Genomic DNA, 19,475 nt, shown 5'->3' with positions numbered 1-19,475 from the left:
TGTTTAACTGACACTCCAAAAATAAAATGTCTTCTGTAGAAATGGACTGATAAAATTTGTAGGTACACTAATTTTACAATTTCATGTAAATAATGTTTCTAGTTAGACCCTTTAGATATATTTGGAACACTGATATAAAGACACAGAACAGATTGTATCAAGACAGCTTAAATTGATTAATAATTTAATTTTTCATCACCCATTGATCCCTTTAGCAATTCATAATCTATATTTCAGAATACAGTCATTTAAGAAAAGCAAATAGGATACATTAAGTTAAGTGATGTATGCCCCTGAAATATCAAATTATTCTGGCACAATAGAGTCTTCCCCTTAAGTTTTGCCATAATGGCCTCAAAAAATGTCCATCACATGTACAAGAATAAAACACTTTAAAATCTTGCTTACTTAAGAATGTGGAACATTATTATCATCAGTAATAACTATAGAGAGTACACAGTGCTAATATTCTTGAATGTTCACACTTAAAAGCAGACTGCCCCCTTAATGGTGACCTTTCAGGTTGTGTTTTCCAAGTGTTTTTATTGCGGCTGGCTTGCAGCATTTAAGAAAGCTGAAGCTAGCCTGTTTCTTAGATGCCTCGCCTGGCCTTGTTAATAGATACCAGCATTCCACTTGTTAGTACCAGTGACACAGGAGAAACTCTTAATATTATGCTATGGGGTATTGATAAAGAAGACAGAAAAAGTCTTTTTATGGTAGTTGGATCCTCAAAACAACTCTTCATGTTCTAGTGATAAAACCCAAGTTGGATATCCAGCAGAGGTACATGAGCTTATCTGTAGAGCTGATACAACCTCTTGAATTCTCTCACCATGACAGGAACCCCATCTAAAGTGAAGGCTTGCAGAACTGGAGATACCAGAACGCTTTTCTTCCTCGTTAGTACAAGTAGGGTTAACCCTATTCTTCTAGGATAAAAGTGTGTGATTATTAAACAAAGACCATATTCTTTTTCTTCTGTAATTTGAAAATGTTCAGAGAGACACACTCGGGTGATTGTTGTTAGTAGAAGAGCAAGACTGTGAATTACCTAGCCTTAAGGTATAGGAATATGAGGGGAAAATATCTGGAGATTTCAGGGTAGAATAAATCAACTTTGTGATAAAATCTGTATATAGGCATCTACTGTATTTGTTCTGTTTCTATAGCTGTGTTGGTTATAAGAGTTGATTGTGTTCCAGTATTCGAGTGTTAACATCTTCATTGCTGATAGCAAGTTGCGGAGCTTTGGCAGGCAGAACTTGCTACCATGAATGGGGCAGAATTTATCTTCACCTTTTAGTTATAAACAATAGGACTTTTTATGACAAAGTATACATAAAAGTTCAATGATTACTTAGACCCACATATATTACTTAGAGCCTTGAGGCCAATTTTGGAGAAATAGGTGTGGTGTATGCTGCCTCACACTCTAGTAAAGCAGTGCTCAAAATTCTCCAAGCCAGGCTTCAGCAATATGTGAACCGTGAACTTCCTGATGTACAAAGCTGGTTTTAGAAAAGGCAGAGGAACCAGAGACCAAATTGCCAAAATCCGCTGGATCATAGAAAAAGCAAGAGAGTTCCAGAAAAACATCTATTTCTGCTTCATTGACTATGCCAAAGCTTTTGACTGTGTGGATCACAATAAACTGTGGAAAATTCTGAAAGAGATGGGAATACCAGACCACCTGACCTGCCTTTTGAGAAACCTGTATGCAGGTCAGGAAGCAACAGAACTGGACATGGAACAACAGACTGGTTCCAAATAGGAAAAGGAATACGTCAAGGCTGTATATTGTCACCCTGCTTCTTTAACTTCTATGCAGAGTACATCATGAGAAACACTGGGCTGGAAGAAGCACAAGCTGGAATCAAGATTTCCGGGAGAAATATCAATAACCTCAGATACGCAGATGACACCACCCTTATGGCAGAAAGTGAAGAGGAAGTAGAAAGCCTCTTGATGAAAGTGAAAGAGGAGAGTGAAAAAGTTGGCTTAAAGCTCAACATTCAGAAAACGAAGGTCATGGCATCTGGTCCCATCACTTCATGGCACATAGATGGGGAAACAGTAGGAACAGTGTCAGACTTTATTTTTTTGGGCTCCAAAATCACTGCAGATGGTGATTGCAGCCATGATATTAAAAGACACATACTCCTTGGAAGGAAGGAGTATGTGTTTCCAACCTAGATAGCATTCCAACCTAGATAGCTATTTCCAACCTAGATAGCATATTCAAAAGCAGACATTACTTTGCTAACAAAGGTCCTTCTAGTCAAGGCTATGGTTTTTCCAGTGGTCATGTATGGATGTGATAGTTGGACTGTGAAGAAAGCTGAGCACCGAAGAATTGATGCTTTTGAACTGTGGTGTTGGAGAAGACTCTTGAGAGTCCCTTGGACTGCAAGGAGATCCAACCAGTCCATTCTAAAGGAGATCAGTCCTGGGTGTTCATTGGAAGGACTGATGCTAAAGCTGAAACTCCAATACTTTGGCCACCTCATGCAGAGAGTTGACTCATTGGAAGAGTCTGATGCTGGGAAGGATTGGGGGCAGGAGGAGAAGGGGACGACAGAGGATGAGATGGCTGGATGGCATCACTGACTCGATGGACGTGAGTCTGAGTGAAGTCCGGGAGTTGGTGATGGACAGGGAGGCCTGGTGTGCTGCAATTCATGGGGTCGCAAAGAGTCGGACACGACTGAGTGACTGAACTGAACTGATGCTGTCTGCTCATATTTAGTGATGTGTTGTGGTAGAAGTTTGAGGCATTATGGGCGGGTTTCCCAGTGCATGCCAAGAAATTTGAGCAGCTAACATAGATGTCCCAATGATTACTTCTAATTCTGTAAGCATCAAATTGAATAAAGTGAAATTTTAAAATAGACCAGATAAATTTTTTAAAAATTTTCATATCTTAATGTATTGTGTGTTTATATTTTACTACTTTCAAGAAAAGAAGAATTAAAATAGTATTCGTAGTTATTATAAATCATATTTGAAAGGATACCAAGATCCATTATCATGAATTAATTTAAAATATACCTTAAGTTAACATAATCATTTGCAGTACAAATGCATTCATCTAGTGTTAGTCTATTGTTCAAACATTTCTTAGGCTAAGTTGGTATGCCTACTTGGAAAATTTTAACATCTGAAAATTTCTCTATGGTTGGCTTGAAAATCAGCAAATCTAAAAGCTATCCAAGTTGTTGAGCTTAAAAATCTACTTTAAAAAAAATTCTACTCTATAATAAGATCCATGAGGATTTTTTTTTTTTTTAATTTAAACATTCTGGAAGTAATACTGTATAGAATATTAAGCCCTACTCTTTTAACTAAACAAGTCATTTTGTGGTGATTTTAATTAGAAAAATGCAATATGAAAAAAAAAAAACAACTTTATTTTTATCCTAAAGTAAGAAAACAGAAAAATAATCAGTATCGTCCAGGACATTCAAGAAAATTCTCCAGAAAGTCAATTCAGTGGATTAAATTAATCCATGAAGGAGCTCTATAGAAACAGCTGGCAGAGGGTGGGAAAAATCTTGCTGAATTAGTTTTTAATCACAAAATTTAAAGATTTGTGAAGTCAGTAATATGTACATTCTATGTAGGAAAGAGTCATTGCTGTCATACATAAATAAGTATTTGAGTTTTTATACTTGAGAATTACGTAGGAAAATCCGTGTGCGTGCATGCTAAGTTGCTTCAGTTGTGTCCAACTCTTTGTGACCACATGGACTCTAGAACTCCAGGTTCCTCTGTCCATGGATCCTCCAGGGAAGAATACTTGAAAGTGAAGTCGCTCAGTCCTCTTTGACTCTGCGACCCCATGGACTATATAGTCCATGGAATTCTCCAGGCCAGAGTACTGAAGTGGGTAGCCTTTCCCTTCTCCAGGGGATCTTCCCAACCCAGGGAGCGAATCCAGGTCTCCCGCATTGCAGGCAGATTCTTTACCAACGGAGCTATAAGGGAAGCCCTGAGAATACTGGAGTGTGTTGCTATTTCCTCATCCAGGGGAGTCTTCCTAACCCAGGGATCGAACCCACATCTCTTACATCTCCTGCATTGGCAGGAAAATTATAGCATTTAAGAACAAATTAGGGATGAAATTACTGGGATAGCGTGCAGATTATTTCTGGTGAAAGGGATAAACTCTCAGGCAAAAAGGAATGTCAGTAGATGAAGTTGCTGAAATGTTCATTTCATAAAAATGCTGCAATAACTTCTCAAAGTATCATCTTGATATATTTTGGGATCTCATACTCGTTGATCCTGTTAGACAAGTTGATCAGGCTGTAATCAGATTTAGATTGTAACTATCAGAGCAGTGAGTAATTTCATATTCTTTAGGAAGTTTGGAAAGGAAGAATCCAAATATGGAAATACTCCTTTTCTCTTAATGTACAATGGGAACATAATTTTGCTTATGTATAAGGATTACCTTATTTGAAGAATTACAGTACACTTGTGATCATTTAAAACCATTTCAGTGGCTCTTGTATTACTCAGTTCATTCAGTCTGTGCTCTCTTACTTAATTTTTACAAAAAAGACTCATGGCAAGTTAGTATCATTTGTGTGTGAATTTTCCAATTGTATTTCAGACTTTAAGAAAAAAAGGCCTTAATGGTTGTGAGAGTCCTGATGCTGACGATTACTTTGAGCACAGTCCACTCTCGGAGGACAGATTCAGCAAACTAAATGAAGATAGTGATTTTATTTTCAAACGAGGCCCTGTAAGTACTTTTACTTTACCTCTACTTTTTATTTGTTGATCCTTTTTGTTAACTTCATTATTTAGGCTCTGAACAAGAAGGAACACAGAGGGTGCGACAGCCCAGACCCTGATACTTCCTATGTGCTAACTCCACATACAGAAGAAAAATATAAAAAAATTAATGAGGAATTTGATAATATGATGCGGAATCATAAAATCGCAGTGAGTACTAAAGTATGGTTTGTGCTTTTATCTTGTGCATGAAGAGACTGACCACACCTCTTGTTGTTTGTTTCACAGTGGGTGATGACAGCAGTAAGTAGAAGGAGGGAGGGGGGTGGTATTAATTTGTTTTGAATTTATAGAACCTCAAGATAAAATTGCAGAAATCTTAACAGTAGTACATCTTCAGTGTCTTAAATGTAGAAGTGAAGAGAAAACATCCTAATCTGGGCTCTACTACTATCTCCTTACTTTTGAATAGGGCATCTAAACATCCTAGATTCCAATTTCCTCATCTGTAAAGTGAATGAATTGGCTCACATAATTTTTTAAGGTCCCTTCCAGCTTTAAATTCCCATGATTTTAAATATAAGGATGCATTTGAGACTTGCCTCTCCCTCTCATGACTTTTAAAATATTACATAGACTTTAGATTTTGAGACTATAAATTATGGCTAGATTTTATTATATAATTTGGTGCTTCAAAATTATTTTTAATTATTTTATATAGTTGCTATAATAGTAGCTTACTTTTTGACTCTTTGTAAGTGTCCCAAAACAACTTGGCGACAGTACCTCCAAATTCCTATTCTTTTCTTGCCCTGTCAGTGTTAAGGAAGAGCACCCTGACTTGATTTTAACTTAAGGAAACAGTGTTCTTAAACTGGTTGCAAAACAAAGTTACTTAAAAAATTTTCCATGCTCACACATCTAATGCTAAAAAAGTGCTCTTTTGATAGTTCAAAGAGTTCTCACTGAAGCTCCATTGGCAAGAGTTGCTTAAGACATTATTCTTGATCTAATTTTTCTAACACTATGTATGTGTTGTAGTCTTCAGGAATAAATTGGTACCACTGCTATTTATTTCACTACCAGAGTTAATTCTCTTAAAACTATGCCCTAATGTATGTATTATGGATTATTTCTTCAAAATAGTCTGATGCTATAAGAAGAAGCCCATGGACAACAGATTTAAGGAGATATTTTTGTGGTAATACCCTTCTTAATAAACATAACAACAGAAAAAATAAAGCAAAATTCGTTTTGACCTCATATGGATGTGGTGACCTTGCAGATAACATTAACCTGCAAAAACTTTGTATAAATAAAATTGCTTTACCTTTAAAAAATTTTTATCATATATCTGTTGTTTTATATCTTTTAATGAGTTATAATTTTCTCCTTGAAATAAACTATTGAATAAAGTACTTAATTATTTATACTCTTTCAACTTTGAATTAGCAGTATTACCTTAATTGGGAAATCACTGTTTTAAAATGTAAGGAGAGGAAAGTTTTTATTTTCTCTCAGATTATAAAGAGGATTGTTATATTTATCATGGTTAACAAGTATAAGTGGCCTATGGAGGAAATGTAAGAGGAAAATAGAAAATAGTGTTTTTAAGGGACCATGGTATATTTTGGAGGGAAATAAAATAACATAACTTTGTAATTTAATCTTTATACATTTAAAGATAACTTGTCAGTAGTTAATTTTGCTTAAGTTTTTTTTTTGCATTTTTATTACACTCGTTACATTGTGTTTTATATACATAGAAAAATTTGGCTTTTTTTTTTTTTTTCCAGTTTTGTCCATTAAGAAGTGTAGTGAATTAAATCAGACAAGGGCAGATTTGATGTATGAAGTTTATGATACGTGTACATCCTTTCTCTCTTTTGTTATATTTGGAATCTCCCAACTGAAGTGTCATGTTACTAAACTTATTTGCATGTATATAAGTGCTAATTTATGCTTTCTTGGTAACAGTGATGTATTTATAATGTTTTAAGTTGGACAGCACATCTTTAATATCAGGTTCTGGCCTTTCATGTTCATCTCTATGAATATTTGAAATATATAATGTACATATTATACTAGCATATATGTATTACTGTATAAAAATTGAAATTGAAAATGTTCATGGTAAATATTCTCATATAATTGTAAAGAAAGTAACTTAAACCTGCAAATTTATTTTAAGAACTTACCTCCATCTTCTGCTTTTAGTAACTAGTGTTACCTTACCAAATTAAAGTGCGTAAGTTATTAAATTTAATTAGATGAAAATGAAACTAACAGTTTTCTCTTCCTTGTTCTTTATTTACAGCCCGGTTTGCCACCTCAGAATTTCTCAATGTCTGTCACAGTCCCTGTGACCAGCCCCAGTGCTTTGTCTTACACTAACCCAGGGAGTTCACTTGTGTCCCCATCTTTGGCAGCCAGCTCAGCATTAGCAGATACAAGCATGCTCTCTCCACCTCAAGCCACATTACATAGAAATGTATCCCCTGGAGCTCCTCAGAGACCACCCAGTACTGGCAGTGCAGGTATGTACTGATAGTTATTCTTCTGATTCTTTAACTAAAAGAATGAAAAAATTAATTGCTAATATGAACAGTTTCTTATTCTGCTACTCATAATGTTCTTGCTTTGATGAGCAAGAGTCACTACTACATAATTGCCCCCATTTTAAAGTGTTTTTTTTTTTGAAAGTCTGTGGCTCTAGCATTGTACAGGTATTGTGGAACAAATAGAGAACCTTCCTATTTTGGAAAATAAGCTTTCCATATCATGGGGATGCTATACCTAGACAGGCAGAAAATTTATTTAGGATATCATAAAGATTAAAAATTGATTGTGAGCCAGTTGTGTTAAAAAATAAATGGAGAGGTAGAGTCACTTAGAATTAGAGCATTCTCTGCATCCCCCTCCGCCTGATTTGTTCATTAACTCAGAAATTTGAGGTGCATTTACTGCATCTCTGTGTATAATGCAATTATCTCCTGTCCCACTATTCCTAGATTTTATGGCACTCCATTAGCACTGCCCCTAATTCTTGTCAACATGTACTTATTTGGTATTGAGTCACAAGACGGCAGACATGTCCAGAGCTTGATAGATGAGTGCCTATATGTTTGACTACATCATAATGCCTAGTTCAGACTGGACTAGTTTTTATTTTCATGTTTTTTAGGAATGAAGTGAGGGTTACCTCTGGTCAATTCATTCTCATTCAGATAAGGAGAATCAATTCACATTCACTCCTTGCCCTCTCTCCTCTCTCTGTAATGTTGTTAGGTGGGATGTTGAGCACTTCAGACCTCACAGTGCCAAATGGAGCTGGAAGCAGCCCAGTGGGTGAGTGAATTCCTACTGCCTCACTTTGTTGGCATCTGTCTTATCTGAGAGAAAAGGAATACTGTCCCTCAAACAAGGGTTTCTACCAAGTAGAGAGGAAAATATGGGGATAAATGACTAGAGTAGACCATGTCACTTTATGATTTGTTTAGTTATTGCTTTCACTAAGAGTTTTTGATACCCCTGTGTTATTCCTCATACCTTGGCCTTACATTCACTTATTCATTCAATAAATATTTATTGAATGCCTCCTTCATAGCAGACATTGTTCTTTTCTAAAGACTAAATTGCCTTAATACAATTTTTACATTAAGACAATTTCTTAAAGAGAAGCTTTCCGTGTCATCTGTCCCTACCAAAGTCAGACTGTTAGCAGACTGCTGTATTTTACAATTATATGAAATGTTTTCAGGGAGATTGCCATAGGAAGAAACAGTGGGCCTAATAGATAGACCCCTAATAGTGGGTCTGTCTCCACGGGATCAGTTTTGATGGTCACATGTGGAGCATTGACGTTTTGTCGTGGTTGCTACCAGATTGGCTCTTTTGCTTTGGAACCCCTCCCAAGATTACTCTCAGTTTAAAATTTTCGTAAATGTGTCTGCCCAGCCATGAAATCCTGGTAAAGATAGATTATGATCTTAACATTACAGAAACATGGCATATATGTCATAGAGTCACAGGAATAACTGTATTATTTTGGGTTACCATCAGATTTAGTTGTATTAGTCTCTTCATGTATGATAATCCCAGTTACCTTCATTTTTATCTGAAAGCAAGGGAAGGAATTCCCTTCTGTTTTTATTTTATTTTATTTTTTTAACTACCTTATTGATTACTCTTAACAGCCATATATGCTATTACTTTGACTATAAGAATAATAGAGTATTATGAATGTATACTTTTTATTTTATTTTTTTTTAATTTTATTTTATTTTTAAACTTGACAATATTGTATTAGTTTTGCCAAATATCGAAATGAATCCACCACAGGTATACCTGTGTTCCCCATCCTGAACCCTCCTCCCTCCTCCCTCCCCATACCCTCCCTCTGGGTCGTCCCAGTGCACCAGCCCCAAGCATCCAGTATCGTGCATCGAACCTGGACTGGCGACTCGTTTCATACATGATATTATACATGTTTCAATGCCATTCTCCCAAATCTCCCCACCCTCTCCCTCTCCCACAGAGTCCATAAGACTGATCTATACATCAGTGTCTCTTTTGCTGTCTCGTACACAGGGTTATTGTTAGCATCTTTCTAAATTCCATATATATGCGTTAGTATACTGTATTGGTGTTTTTCTTTCTGGCTTACTTCACTCTATAATAGGTTCCAGTTTCATCCATCTCATTCGAACTGATTCAAATGTATTCTTTTTAATGGCTGAGTAATACTCCATTGTGTATATGTACCACAGCTTTCTTATCCATTCATCTGCTGATGGGCATCTAGGTTGCTTCCATGTCCTGGCTATTATAAGTAGTGCTGCAATGAACATTGGGGTACACGTGTCTCTTTCCCTTCTGGTTTCCTCAGTGTGTATGCCCAGCAGTGGGACTGCTATTGCATGATCAAAGAGACATCTGAAAACAGATCACTTATAGAAAAATTCCCTATTACATATGTTCAACCCACTTATACCAAAAATGTGAGGAGCTGCTTCCCTTGTGACTCAGCTGGTAAAGAATCCGCCTGCAATGTGGGAGACCCAGGTTCCATCCCTGGGTCGGGAAGATCCCCTAGAGAACAGAAAGGCTACCCACTCCAGTATTCTGGCCTGGAGAATTCCATGGACTGTATAGTCCATGGGGTCGCAAAGAGTCGGACATGACTGAGCAGCTTCTACTTATCTGCCTTAAGAAAATTTTGATGATTGAATAACTTAATTTAAAATGATTAGAAAGAAAGAAAAACAGTATTTAATGAGAGTTAAAAAACATATAGTGACCTAAAGTAGGAATAAATGCCTAATTGTTTCTGCCTCTGTATTAATCTCTGTTTTAATGGACTCAGATAGGACCTGTTGTATGATCTTTTTTAACAGATAATTAAATGTGGAGAAATTCATAAAGGTCTTACCAATTATACATTAGGACTGCTATCCTTGTAACTGTATTTCCTAATATTTATAGTTTATTTCTTTTCAACTCTATTTTAGTTGCTTATATGCCCATATACTCTTTTTATTGGAGAAGGCAATGGCACCCCACTCCAGTACTCTTGCCTGGCAAATCCCATGGACAGAGGAGCCTGGTAGGCTGCAGTTCATGGGGTCGCTAAGAGTCCGACAGGACTGAGTGACTTCACTTTCACTTTTCACTTTTCCTGCATTGGAGAAGGAAATGGCAACCCACTCCAGTGTTCTTGCCTGGAGAATCCCAGGGACGGGGGAGCCTCGTGGGCTGCCATCTGTGGGGTCGCACAGAGTCTGACACGACTGAAGTGACTTAGCAGCAGCATACTCTTTTTATGTTGCATTTTCCTACATGCTTTTAGTCTCCCAACACTATGCATCTTTCTCTCCTCTCTACTTTCCAGCCTGCTTAAGGCTAGAATCAATAATTTCTATTTTGTTTAATATTAATTTTGACTAGTTCTCAGTTTTAATTCCCAAATTACTTTTATTTCATAACTATTTGAAGATTTCTAATGTGTTTTCCCTTTGCCTTTGTTTTTTCCTCTCATCCTTCTGGCTTGATAAACATTGTTCTCCTTCCTACCAAACAAGTCTTTTAATTCTTTTCTTGCTTTGTTTTTGGTTTTTGTACTGTCCATACTTCCCTAAAGCTTTTTCTCTTTTCTTTCTTATCTGCTGCGCAACTATAAATCTAGACTTTGCTGCTCAGTTTTCTGTGTTCCATTTGATGAGTTCAGACTCAGATTTTGTCATCATCTTAATTTGACCTTTTACATATTATCTAATCCTGTTACTTTTATTTCTTTTTTACATTCATGTTTCTTTTGTAAGCTTCCTCCGCTTGTTTCTAGACCCTCAGGTTTGGAGGGTCACATTAGTCACACTGTTCAAATCATGGCACATCATCTCAGCATCTCTCAGTATGCTATTCACTTACCCCTTTATACTTCTATTCCACTCCTGTTCCCTTTCTCCTCCCCCACCCCCAGTCCCCAGTCATAGGCAACTGTTTTAATATGTTTAGTGCTAATAGTGTTAATTAATCATGTTAATGATCATGATTAGTGAACATGAATTTTTTTTAATTTAAAATTTAAGTATTAAGATATTTTAACTGCTTAGTGAGTTACTTGAAAGTCCATTTGTTACTACACAGTAATACAGTATAACCTCAGTCTTATGACACATCAAGATTGAATGTCTTGATTCCTCGCTGGTTCGTACATTATATACCTATTTTACCTGTGCTAGGTGTATTTCTACTTTTTCTACTTGTTTGCTTTATATCCTAAATGATGTTTTTGTTGTAACTGCTTTTTAATATGTACCACCTTAGAATTCATATTCAACTAAGTAGACACATTGCATCACTTAATTCAGATACCAAATGGAAGTTATTATTTTTGTGCATTACTTATAGCATACATATTTCTTGCTGTAAATCACCCCCCACCCCAATAAATGGTCTCTCATAGGTATTGTAGAAGTATTGTTAGTTTTTGTGAAGAAGAGTCAGAAAATGTATTTTAGCCTATTTCAGCAATGATGCCGTTTTCGTTTAGTAGTTTGGAAAAATAGTTTAAACTCAGAGAAGGCAATGGCAACCCACTCCAGTGCTCTTGCCTGGCAAATCCCATGGACGGAGGAGCCTGGTAGGCTACACTCCATGCGGTCGTGAAGAGTCTGACATGACTGAGCGACTTCACTTTCACTTTTCACTTTCATGCATTGGAGAAGGAAATGGCAACCCACTCCAGTGTTCTTGCCTGGAGAATCCCAGGGACGGGGGAGCCTGGTGGGCTGCCGTCTATGGGGTCGCACAGAGTCAGACACGACTGAAGCGACTTAGTAGTAGTAGTAGTAGTAGTAGTTTAAACTCAATTTTATCCCTGAAATCTTTTTTAATATAAAGATTAAACATTTTAAATTCCAAGAGAAATTAAGAAGAAAATTATTAAAAATTGTGGATATGATTTCTCATCTACATTTTTCAAAGTATGTTTCTTGGAACTACATGAAAAGAATTACTTACCTATATGAGTGGCAAACCTTGTACCAAGTAAAACTAAGCAGGTTTCTTTACTGTAGGACATCTCAGAGCCTTTACAATGCTAACCTGTTTAGCATTTTTACTAATACTTTAAACTGTGGTTATTCAAAGTGATATTACAGTAGAACCCTCCCCCCCTTTTTTTCCTAATGAAAAATCATCTTGTAGGATTCAGTTCAGTTCAGTCACTCAGTCGTGTCCAACTCTTTGCAACCCCATGGACTGCAGCACGCCAGGCTTCCCTGTCCATCACCAGCTCCCAGAGCCTACTAAAACTCATGTCCATCCAGTCGGTGATGCCATCCAACTGTCTCATCCTGTGTCATCTCCTCCTCCTGCCTTCAATCTTTCCGAGCATCAGGGTCTTTTCCTATGAGTCACTTTTTCGAATCAGGTGGTCAAAGTATTTGAGTTTTAGCTTCAGCATCAGTCCTTGCAATGAATATTCAGGACTGGTTTCCTTTAGGATGGACTGGCTGGATCTCCTTGCAGTCCAGGGGACTCTCAAGAGTCTTCTCCAACACCACAATTCAAAAGCATCAATTCTTCGGTGTTCAGCTTTCTTTATCATCCAAGTCTGACTTCTATACATGACTACCTGGAAAAACCGTAGCTTTGATTAGACGGACCTTTGTTGGCAAAGTAATATCTCTGGTTTTTAATATGCTGTGTAGGTTGGTTATAGCTTTTCTTCCAGGGAGCAAGCGTCTTTTAATTTCATGGCTGCAGTCACCATCTGCGGTGATTTTGGAGCCCCCCAAAACAAAGTCAGCCACTGTTTCCACTGTTTCCCCATCCATTTGCCATGAAGTGATGGGACCAGATGCCATGACCTTAGTTTTCTGAATGTTGAGCTTTAAGCCAACTTTTTCACTCTCCTCTTTCACTTTCATCAAGAGACTCTTTAGTTCTTCACTTTCTGCCATAAGGGTGGTGTCATCTGCATATCTGAGGTTATTGATATTTCTCCCAGCAATCTGGATTCCAACTTGTGCTTCATCCAGCCCAGCATTTCTCATGATGTACTCTGCATATAAGTTAAAGAAGCAGGGTGCCAGTATACAGCCTTGCTGCTGCTGCTGCTAAGTCGCTTCAGTTATGTCCAACTCTGTGTGACTCCATAGATGGCAGCCCACCAGGCTGCCCTGTCCCTGGGATTCTCCAGACAAGAACACTGGAGTGGGTTGCCATTTCCTTCTCCAAGGCATGAAAGTGAAAAGTGAAACTGAAGTCGCTCAGTTGTGTCTGACTCGTAGCAACCCCATGGACTTCAGCATACTAGGCTCCTCCATCCATGGGATTTTCTAGGCAAGAGTACTGGAGTGGCTTGCCATTGCCTTCTCCAATACAGCCTTGACATACTTCTTTTCCTATTTGGAACCAGTCTGTTGTTCCATGTCCAGTTCTAACTGTTGCTTCTTGACCTGCATACAGATTCCTCCAGAGGCAGGTCAGGTGGTCTGGTATTTCCATCTCTTCAGGAATATCACTGTTGTCATCTACACAGTCAAAGTCTTTTGTGTAGTCAATGAAGCAGAAGTAGATTTTTTTGTTTGGAGTTTCCTTGCTTTTTCTATGATCCAGAGGATGTTAGCAATTTGATCTCTGGTTCCTCTACCTTTTCTAAACTCAGCTTACACATCTGGAAGTTCTCTGTTCATGTACTGTTGAAGCCTAGCTTGAATTTTGAGCATAATCTCGCTGGCATTTGAAATGAGTGCAATTATACGGTAATTTGAGCATTCTTTGCCTTTCTTGGGGATTGGAATGAAAGCTGACGTTTTCCAGTCCTGTGGAACTGCTGAGTTTTCCACATTTGCTGGCATACTGAGTGCAGCACTTTAACAGCATCATCTTTTAGGATTTGAAATAACTCAGCTGGAATTCCATCACCTCCACCAGCTTTGTTTGTAGTAATCCTTCTTAAGGCCCACTTGACTTCACACTCCAGGATGTCCGGCTCTAGGTGAGTGATCATGTCATTGTGGTTACCTTAGTCATTAAGAGCTTTTTTGTATCATTCTGTGTATTTTTGCTACCTCTTGTTAATCCCTTCTGTTAGGTCCTTGTCGTTTTTGTCCTTTATTGTGCCTATCTTGCATGAAATATTCCTTGGTATCTCTGATTTTCTTAAAAGAGATCTAGTCTTTTAGACAATTCTACTGTTTTCCTCTATTTCTTTGCATTGTTCACTTAAGAAGACTTTCTTATCTCTTCTTGCTATTCTCTGGAACTCTGCATTCAGTTGGGTATATCTTTCCCTTTCTCCATTGTCTTTTGCTGCTCTTCTTTTCTTTCTCTTCTTTTCTTAGCTCCCAGACAACCACTTTGCCATCTTGTATTTCTTTTTCTTGGGGATGGTTTTGGTCATGACCTCCTGTACAGTGTTACAAACCTCTGTCAATAGTTCTTCAGGCACTCTGTGTACCAATTCTAATCCCTTGAATCTGTTCATCACCTCCACTGTATAACGATTTGATTTAAGTCATACCTGAGTGGACTAGTTGTTTTTCCTACTTTCTTCAGCTTGAGCCTGAATTTTCCAATAAGGAGCTGATGATCTGAGCCAGAGTCAGCTCCAGGTTTTGTTTTTTGCTGACTGTCTAGAGCTTCTCCATCTTCTGTAAAGAATATAATCAACCTGATTTTTATATTGACCATCTGGTAATGTCCATGTGTAGAGTCATCTCTTGTGTTTTGGAAGAGGGTGTTTGTTATGACCAGTGTGTTCTCTCGGCAAAATTCTGTTAGGTTTTGCTCGGCTTCATTTTGTACTCCAAGGCCAAATTTGCCTGTTCCTCCAGGTATCGAGGTCCCCTATGAAGAAAAGGACATTTTTGTTGTGTTTGTTGTTAATTCTAGGAGGTCTTGTGGGTCTTTATAGAATTGTTCAACTTCATCTTTGACATTAGTGATTGGAGCATAGACTTGGATTACTGTGATATTGAGTGGTTTGCCTTGGAAACGAACTGAGATCATTATGTCATTTTGGGTACCTGTAGAATAATAATAAAAAGAATAAAACACCCTCCCAGACCTTATTATTTCTGCTTGACATACAAGCAAATTACTAACTAAAAGCACAGTTAGGAGCAATACAAGATAAATGAAAGCCTGCATTAAAAATGGACAATAGAACCAACTTCTTAGAAACTCCAGGGTTTGGGATTATTAGGCACAAACTTTGACTTTAACGTAGCAGTGTTTATTGTGTCAAAGAAATAAAAAGATTAAGAATTTTGTCCAGAGAACTGGCATCTTTAAAAATGAACATTTATAACTAAAAATATAATAGTGTTTAAAACTTATTAAGTGGGTTTTGTAAGAGATTTAGTCAAAGCAAAAGGGAGAATTGGTGAATTAAAAGATAAGACAGGAACAGTATTCAGAATTTTTGAGATTAAAGGATGGATAATTCAAAAGAAGATTAAGACCTACAAGGTACAGCGAGAAGTTATAACATAGTTAAAATTGGAGTCTCAGTAGGCAAAAAGAGAGAAAATTGGCCAGAAGCAGTATTTGAACAGATAATCACTGAGAGTTTTCCAAACCTGACAAACACATCAAGCCACAGATTCCAGAAGGCTTATAAAACCCATGTGGGATGCAGGTAAAGTTGTGCTTTAAGAGAAATCTGTCTTTTAAAACAGAAGGCTGGAAAACCCTGAGCTAAATAAGCCTGTATCTCTGTAGGAATAAACAAGTTAAAGAAAATTAGAAGTAAGTTATAAAGATAAGAGCAGAAGTTATTGAAATGTTATATTTGTATCAATGTTCAATTCAAAATATATTCTAATTTCTATTTTCTGATTTCCATTATAACTTCTTTTTTGATCTATAGTTATTTAGAAGTCAATTTCCTAATTCCAAATGCATGGTGTTTTGTAGTTATCTTCAGGTATCGTTTTCTAGCTCAACTGTTTTATTACCAGAGTACTTAACTCCATATGATTAAATTCTCTGAAATTTGTATACTTGTGTGTGTGGCTCAGCATGTGGTCACATTTGGTTCTTTGCACACAAAATGACATTTTTTGTTTTTATACAAAAAGAATGTAAACATTGAAAAGAATATTCTATACTGTAAGCAGAGATTGTACATTCTACTTGTTTTAACCAAATGTTTTATACTTAAATACGATAACTTATTGTATTCGTCCACATTTAGAGACTTTGATAGACCAGTTCCAGGTAGTTTCACTTTATCTTTAAACTGCCATCAGTTTTACTGATCCTGTCATTTTCAAATGCATAATACATTTTCAGGTGAACCCCCCATTTGCCTTAATCTTATTTTAACTTTTTTGGAGTCTTCTGTCTGTTTCTAAAAGCTGGAAGGCTTCAGGCCCATGTCCTATTGAAAGCAGAAGTATCCTTGAACTTTTTAAGTGTTGATTAAACTCTAAATATTCATTGAAAGGACTGATGCTGAAGCTGAAGCTCTGATACTTTGGCCATCTGATGGTGAAGAGCCAATTCATTGAAAAAGACCCTGATGCAGGAAAAGATTGAGGGCAAGAGGAGAAGCAGGTGGCAGAGGAATGAGATGGTCGGATGGCATCACGGACTCAATGGACATGAGTTTGAGCAAACTCGAGGTCGAGGAGATAGTGAAGGACAGGAAAGCCTGGCGTGCTGCAGTCCATGGGGTCACTAAGAGTGGGATATCACTTAGCGACTGAACAACAAAACTCAGGATAAGGAGAGACTTGCTAAATAGGAAACCAGAGAAAGCCTAACCGTAAAGAAAAGATTGATCAGCTTGCCTGTGTTAAAATTTGGAACCTTTGTTCATCAAGATACCATAAAGAGAATGAAAAGGCAATAAAGAGTCAGAGAATATATGTGGCGTACATATAAAACAGAACTTTTTATGAAGAATACTTAGAAATTATAAAGAAAAGGAAAATTTAGTTTTAAAAATGTGCATGAAAACAGACATTTCAAAAAAGAAAAAAACTATCCAAGTGTCTAATAAACATGTGAAAAGAAGCTTGTGATTCAGTAATCAAGGAAATGCAAAATTAAAACCACAGGATAGCATTGGGTACCTACCAAAGCAGCTAAAGCAAACTAGATAATACCAAGTGTTAACAAGAGTATGGAAAAGCCCAAACTCTTATACACTGATGATGGTAGTGCTAATTGGTGTGATCATTTTGACATTATCTACTAAGGCAAATGTGTTTATTCCATGACCCAGCATTTTCACTCATGCTTAAATACTAGAGAAGTGCATATTTGCATCATGAGCACCAAGAGATATGTAAAAGAATATGCATGTCATTATTCATTACAGCCAGCATCTAGAAAGAATCCAGATTTCTGTCCACAGTAGAGTAGATGAGTATATGATAGTATCTTTACATGAAGTAACGCTATACTTCAGTGAATATGAAGGAACTGTAGCAGTAATCAAACTAGCAGTATTCTTTGGGGTTCTAACAATGTTCTCTTTCTTGGTCTGCTAATGGTTTCATGGTTCATATGATAAATCCTTGCTCCTCTAAGTTTTTGTTTCATAAAATTTTCTGTATATGTATTAAAAGTTTTAGAAATACACTTTGCTGTTAAAAATAATTATAATCACGTATGTTGAGATACTTAAAACTATAAGAGAATGTAATTGTATAGTAGTATACTATTAATTGTATTGTATTATATACTATTAATTGTATTGTATAATAGTTATACTGTTAATTCTGAAATTTAGAGAGAAAAACAGTTCACACATTCACACTCAACAAAGATTTGGCGGCCTTTTGAGACTGGGCGTTACTGTCTGCATGTGGCAGCTGATAGGCAGGTTAATCTTAAAATCATGAAGTGAGTCAGAATAAAGACAAGCCAACAACAGCCAAGGTCGGCAAAGTGGAAAGCTGTAAAGACTGTGGCCCCTCCATGTTGAGCTCTGAAGGCACTGAGCCTGCAGCCCCAAGCCATCTTATGTGAGAGAATAAATTGTTTTCATTCTTAAGAGAAAAAGGAAATAGGAAATAGAGACACAGGCATAGAGAACAAATATGTGGATGCCAAGGGAGAAGCGGTTTGACTTGGGATTAACACATATACGCTGTTGATACTGTTTATAAAATGGAACACTAATGAGAACATACTCTACAGCACAGGAACTGTACTTAATGTACCGTGGTGACCTGAAGGGGAAGGAAATCTAAAAAGGAGGGAATTATATGTATAGCTGATTCATTTTGCTCTACAGTAGAAACTAACACATTGTAAAGCAACTAAAGTCCAATAAAAATGTAAAAGAGAAGAAGATAAAGTACAAGCCACATCTAATATTTGATAAATGGATAAACATTTAATGTACTTAAATGTGCAATGCAGAAAAGAAACCCAACTAGTATTTTTAAAATTGAAAAGAATGTTCATTGTTGATAATAATCATAAATTCAAATAAAAATGAAACAAAAAATCCCCACCTAGTAATTGCCAACTATTGCCACTTTTTATTGTGACATGAAAAGCTGATGAAGGTGGGTAAAGCTGATGATCTGTTATGTGTTTGTAGTATTGCAAATTAGTAGCAGTCATTTTGGAAAGTTATTGACAATATATTTCAGTAGTCATAAAAACACCTGTTTTCCTCTAAGATGTGTAAGAAATGTGTAAGTTATTACATTTCTAAGAATCTATCCTAAAGAAATCAATCAGATTATGCAAAGGTTCCTTGCAACTTTATTTCTAGTAGGGAATAACAAGAAAATATAAACATATTCAACATATGAAAATTAAGTAAATTAAAATTTTCAACTTAATTCCTTTTTAGTTGTGATTTAAAACTATGCCAAAAATATATACATGGAAAGGAGAAGAAACCTAAAATGATTATAATAGTTAGAGTAGTGGGAATGTGTTTTCCCTCCTTTTTTCTAGTTTTTGAACTTTGTTGTTCTTGTTGAGTCGCTGAGTCCTGTCCAACTCTTTGCAACCCCATGAACTGCAGCACACCACCCTTCCTTGTCTTTCACTATCTACCAGAGTTTGCCAAAAGTCATGTCCATTGAGTCAGTGATGCCATCCAACCATCTCATCATCTGTTTCCTCTTCTCCTATTGTCCTCAGTCTTTCCTAGCATCAGGATCTTTCCAATGAGTCAGCTCTTTGCATCAGGTACCAAAGTATTGGAGTTTCAGTATCACCGCCAGTCCTTCCAGTCAATGTTCAGTGTT

At 36.8% G+C, this 19,475-nt stretch overlaps 1 protein-coding gene across 9 annotated transcripts in view; it reads left to right on the top strand.

The window, feature by feature from the left end:
• The window catches only part of MEF2A (myocyte enhancer factor 2A), a 179,955-nt gene that overhangs the window by 128,891 nt on the left and 31,589 nt on the right, over positions 1-19,475 (top strand). For 5 of the 9 annotated variants that reach the window (XM_019983504.2, XM_070775017.1, XM_019983505.2 and 2 more), the window contains 3 exons: positions 4,816-4,953; positions 7,061-7,280; positions 8,032-8,091. In XM_019983504.2, coding sequence (XP_019839063.1) covers positions 4,816-4,953; positions 7,061-7,280; positions 8,032-8,091 — 418 coding nt within the window. Of the gene's footprint in view, positions 1-4,618; positions 4,751-4,815; positions 4,954-7,060; positions 7,281-8,031; positions 8,092-19,475 lie in introns of all 9 variants that reach the window. The other 4 variants (XM_070775019.1, XM_019983506.2, XM_019983508.2 and 1 more) reach the window with 2 other exon arrangements.

The sequence above is a fragment of the Bos indicus genome, chromosome 21 (assembly GCF_029378745.1).
Source record: "Bos indicus isolate NIAB-ARS_2022 breed Sahiwal x Tharparkar chromosome 21, NIAB-ARS_B.indTharparkar_mat_pri_1.0, whole genome shotgun sequence".
Classification (NCBI taxonomy): domain Eukaryota; kingdom Metazoa; phylum Chordata; class Mammalia; order Artiodactyla; family Bovidae; genus Bos; species Bos indicus.
Note: the sequence above shows the minus strand (reverse complement) of the source record. Positions and strands in the feature narration are given on the sequence as shown.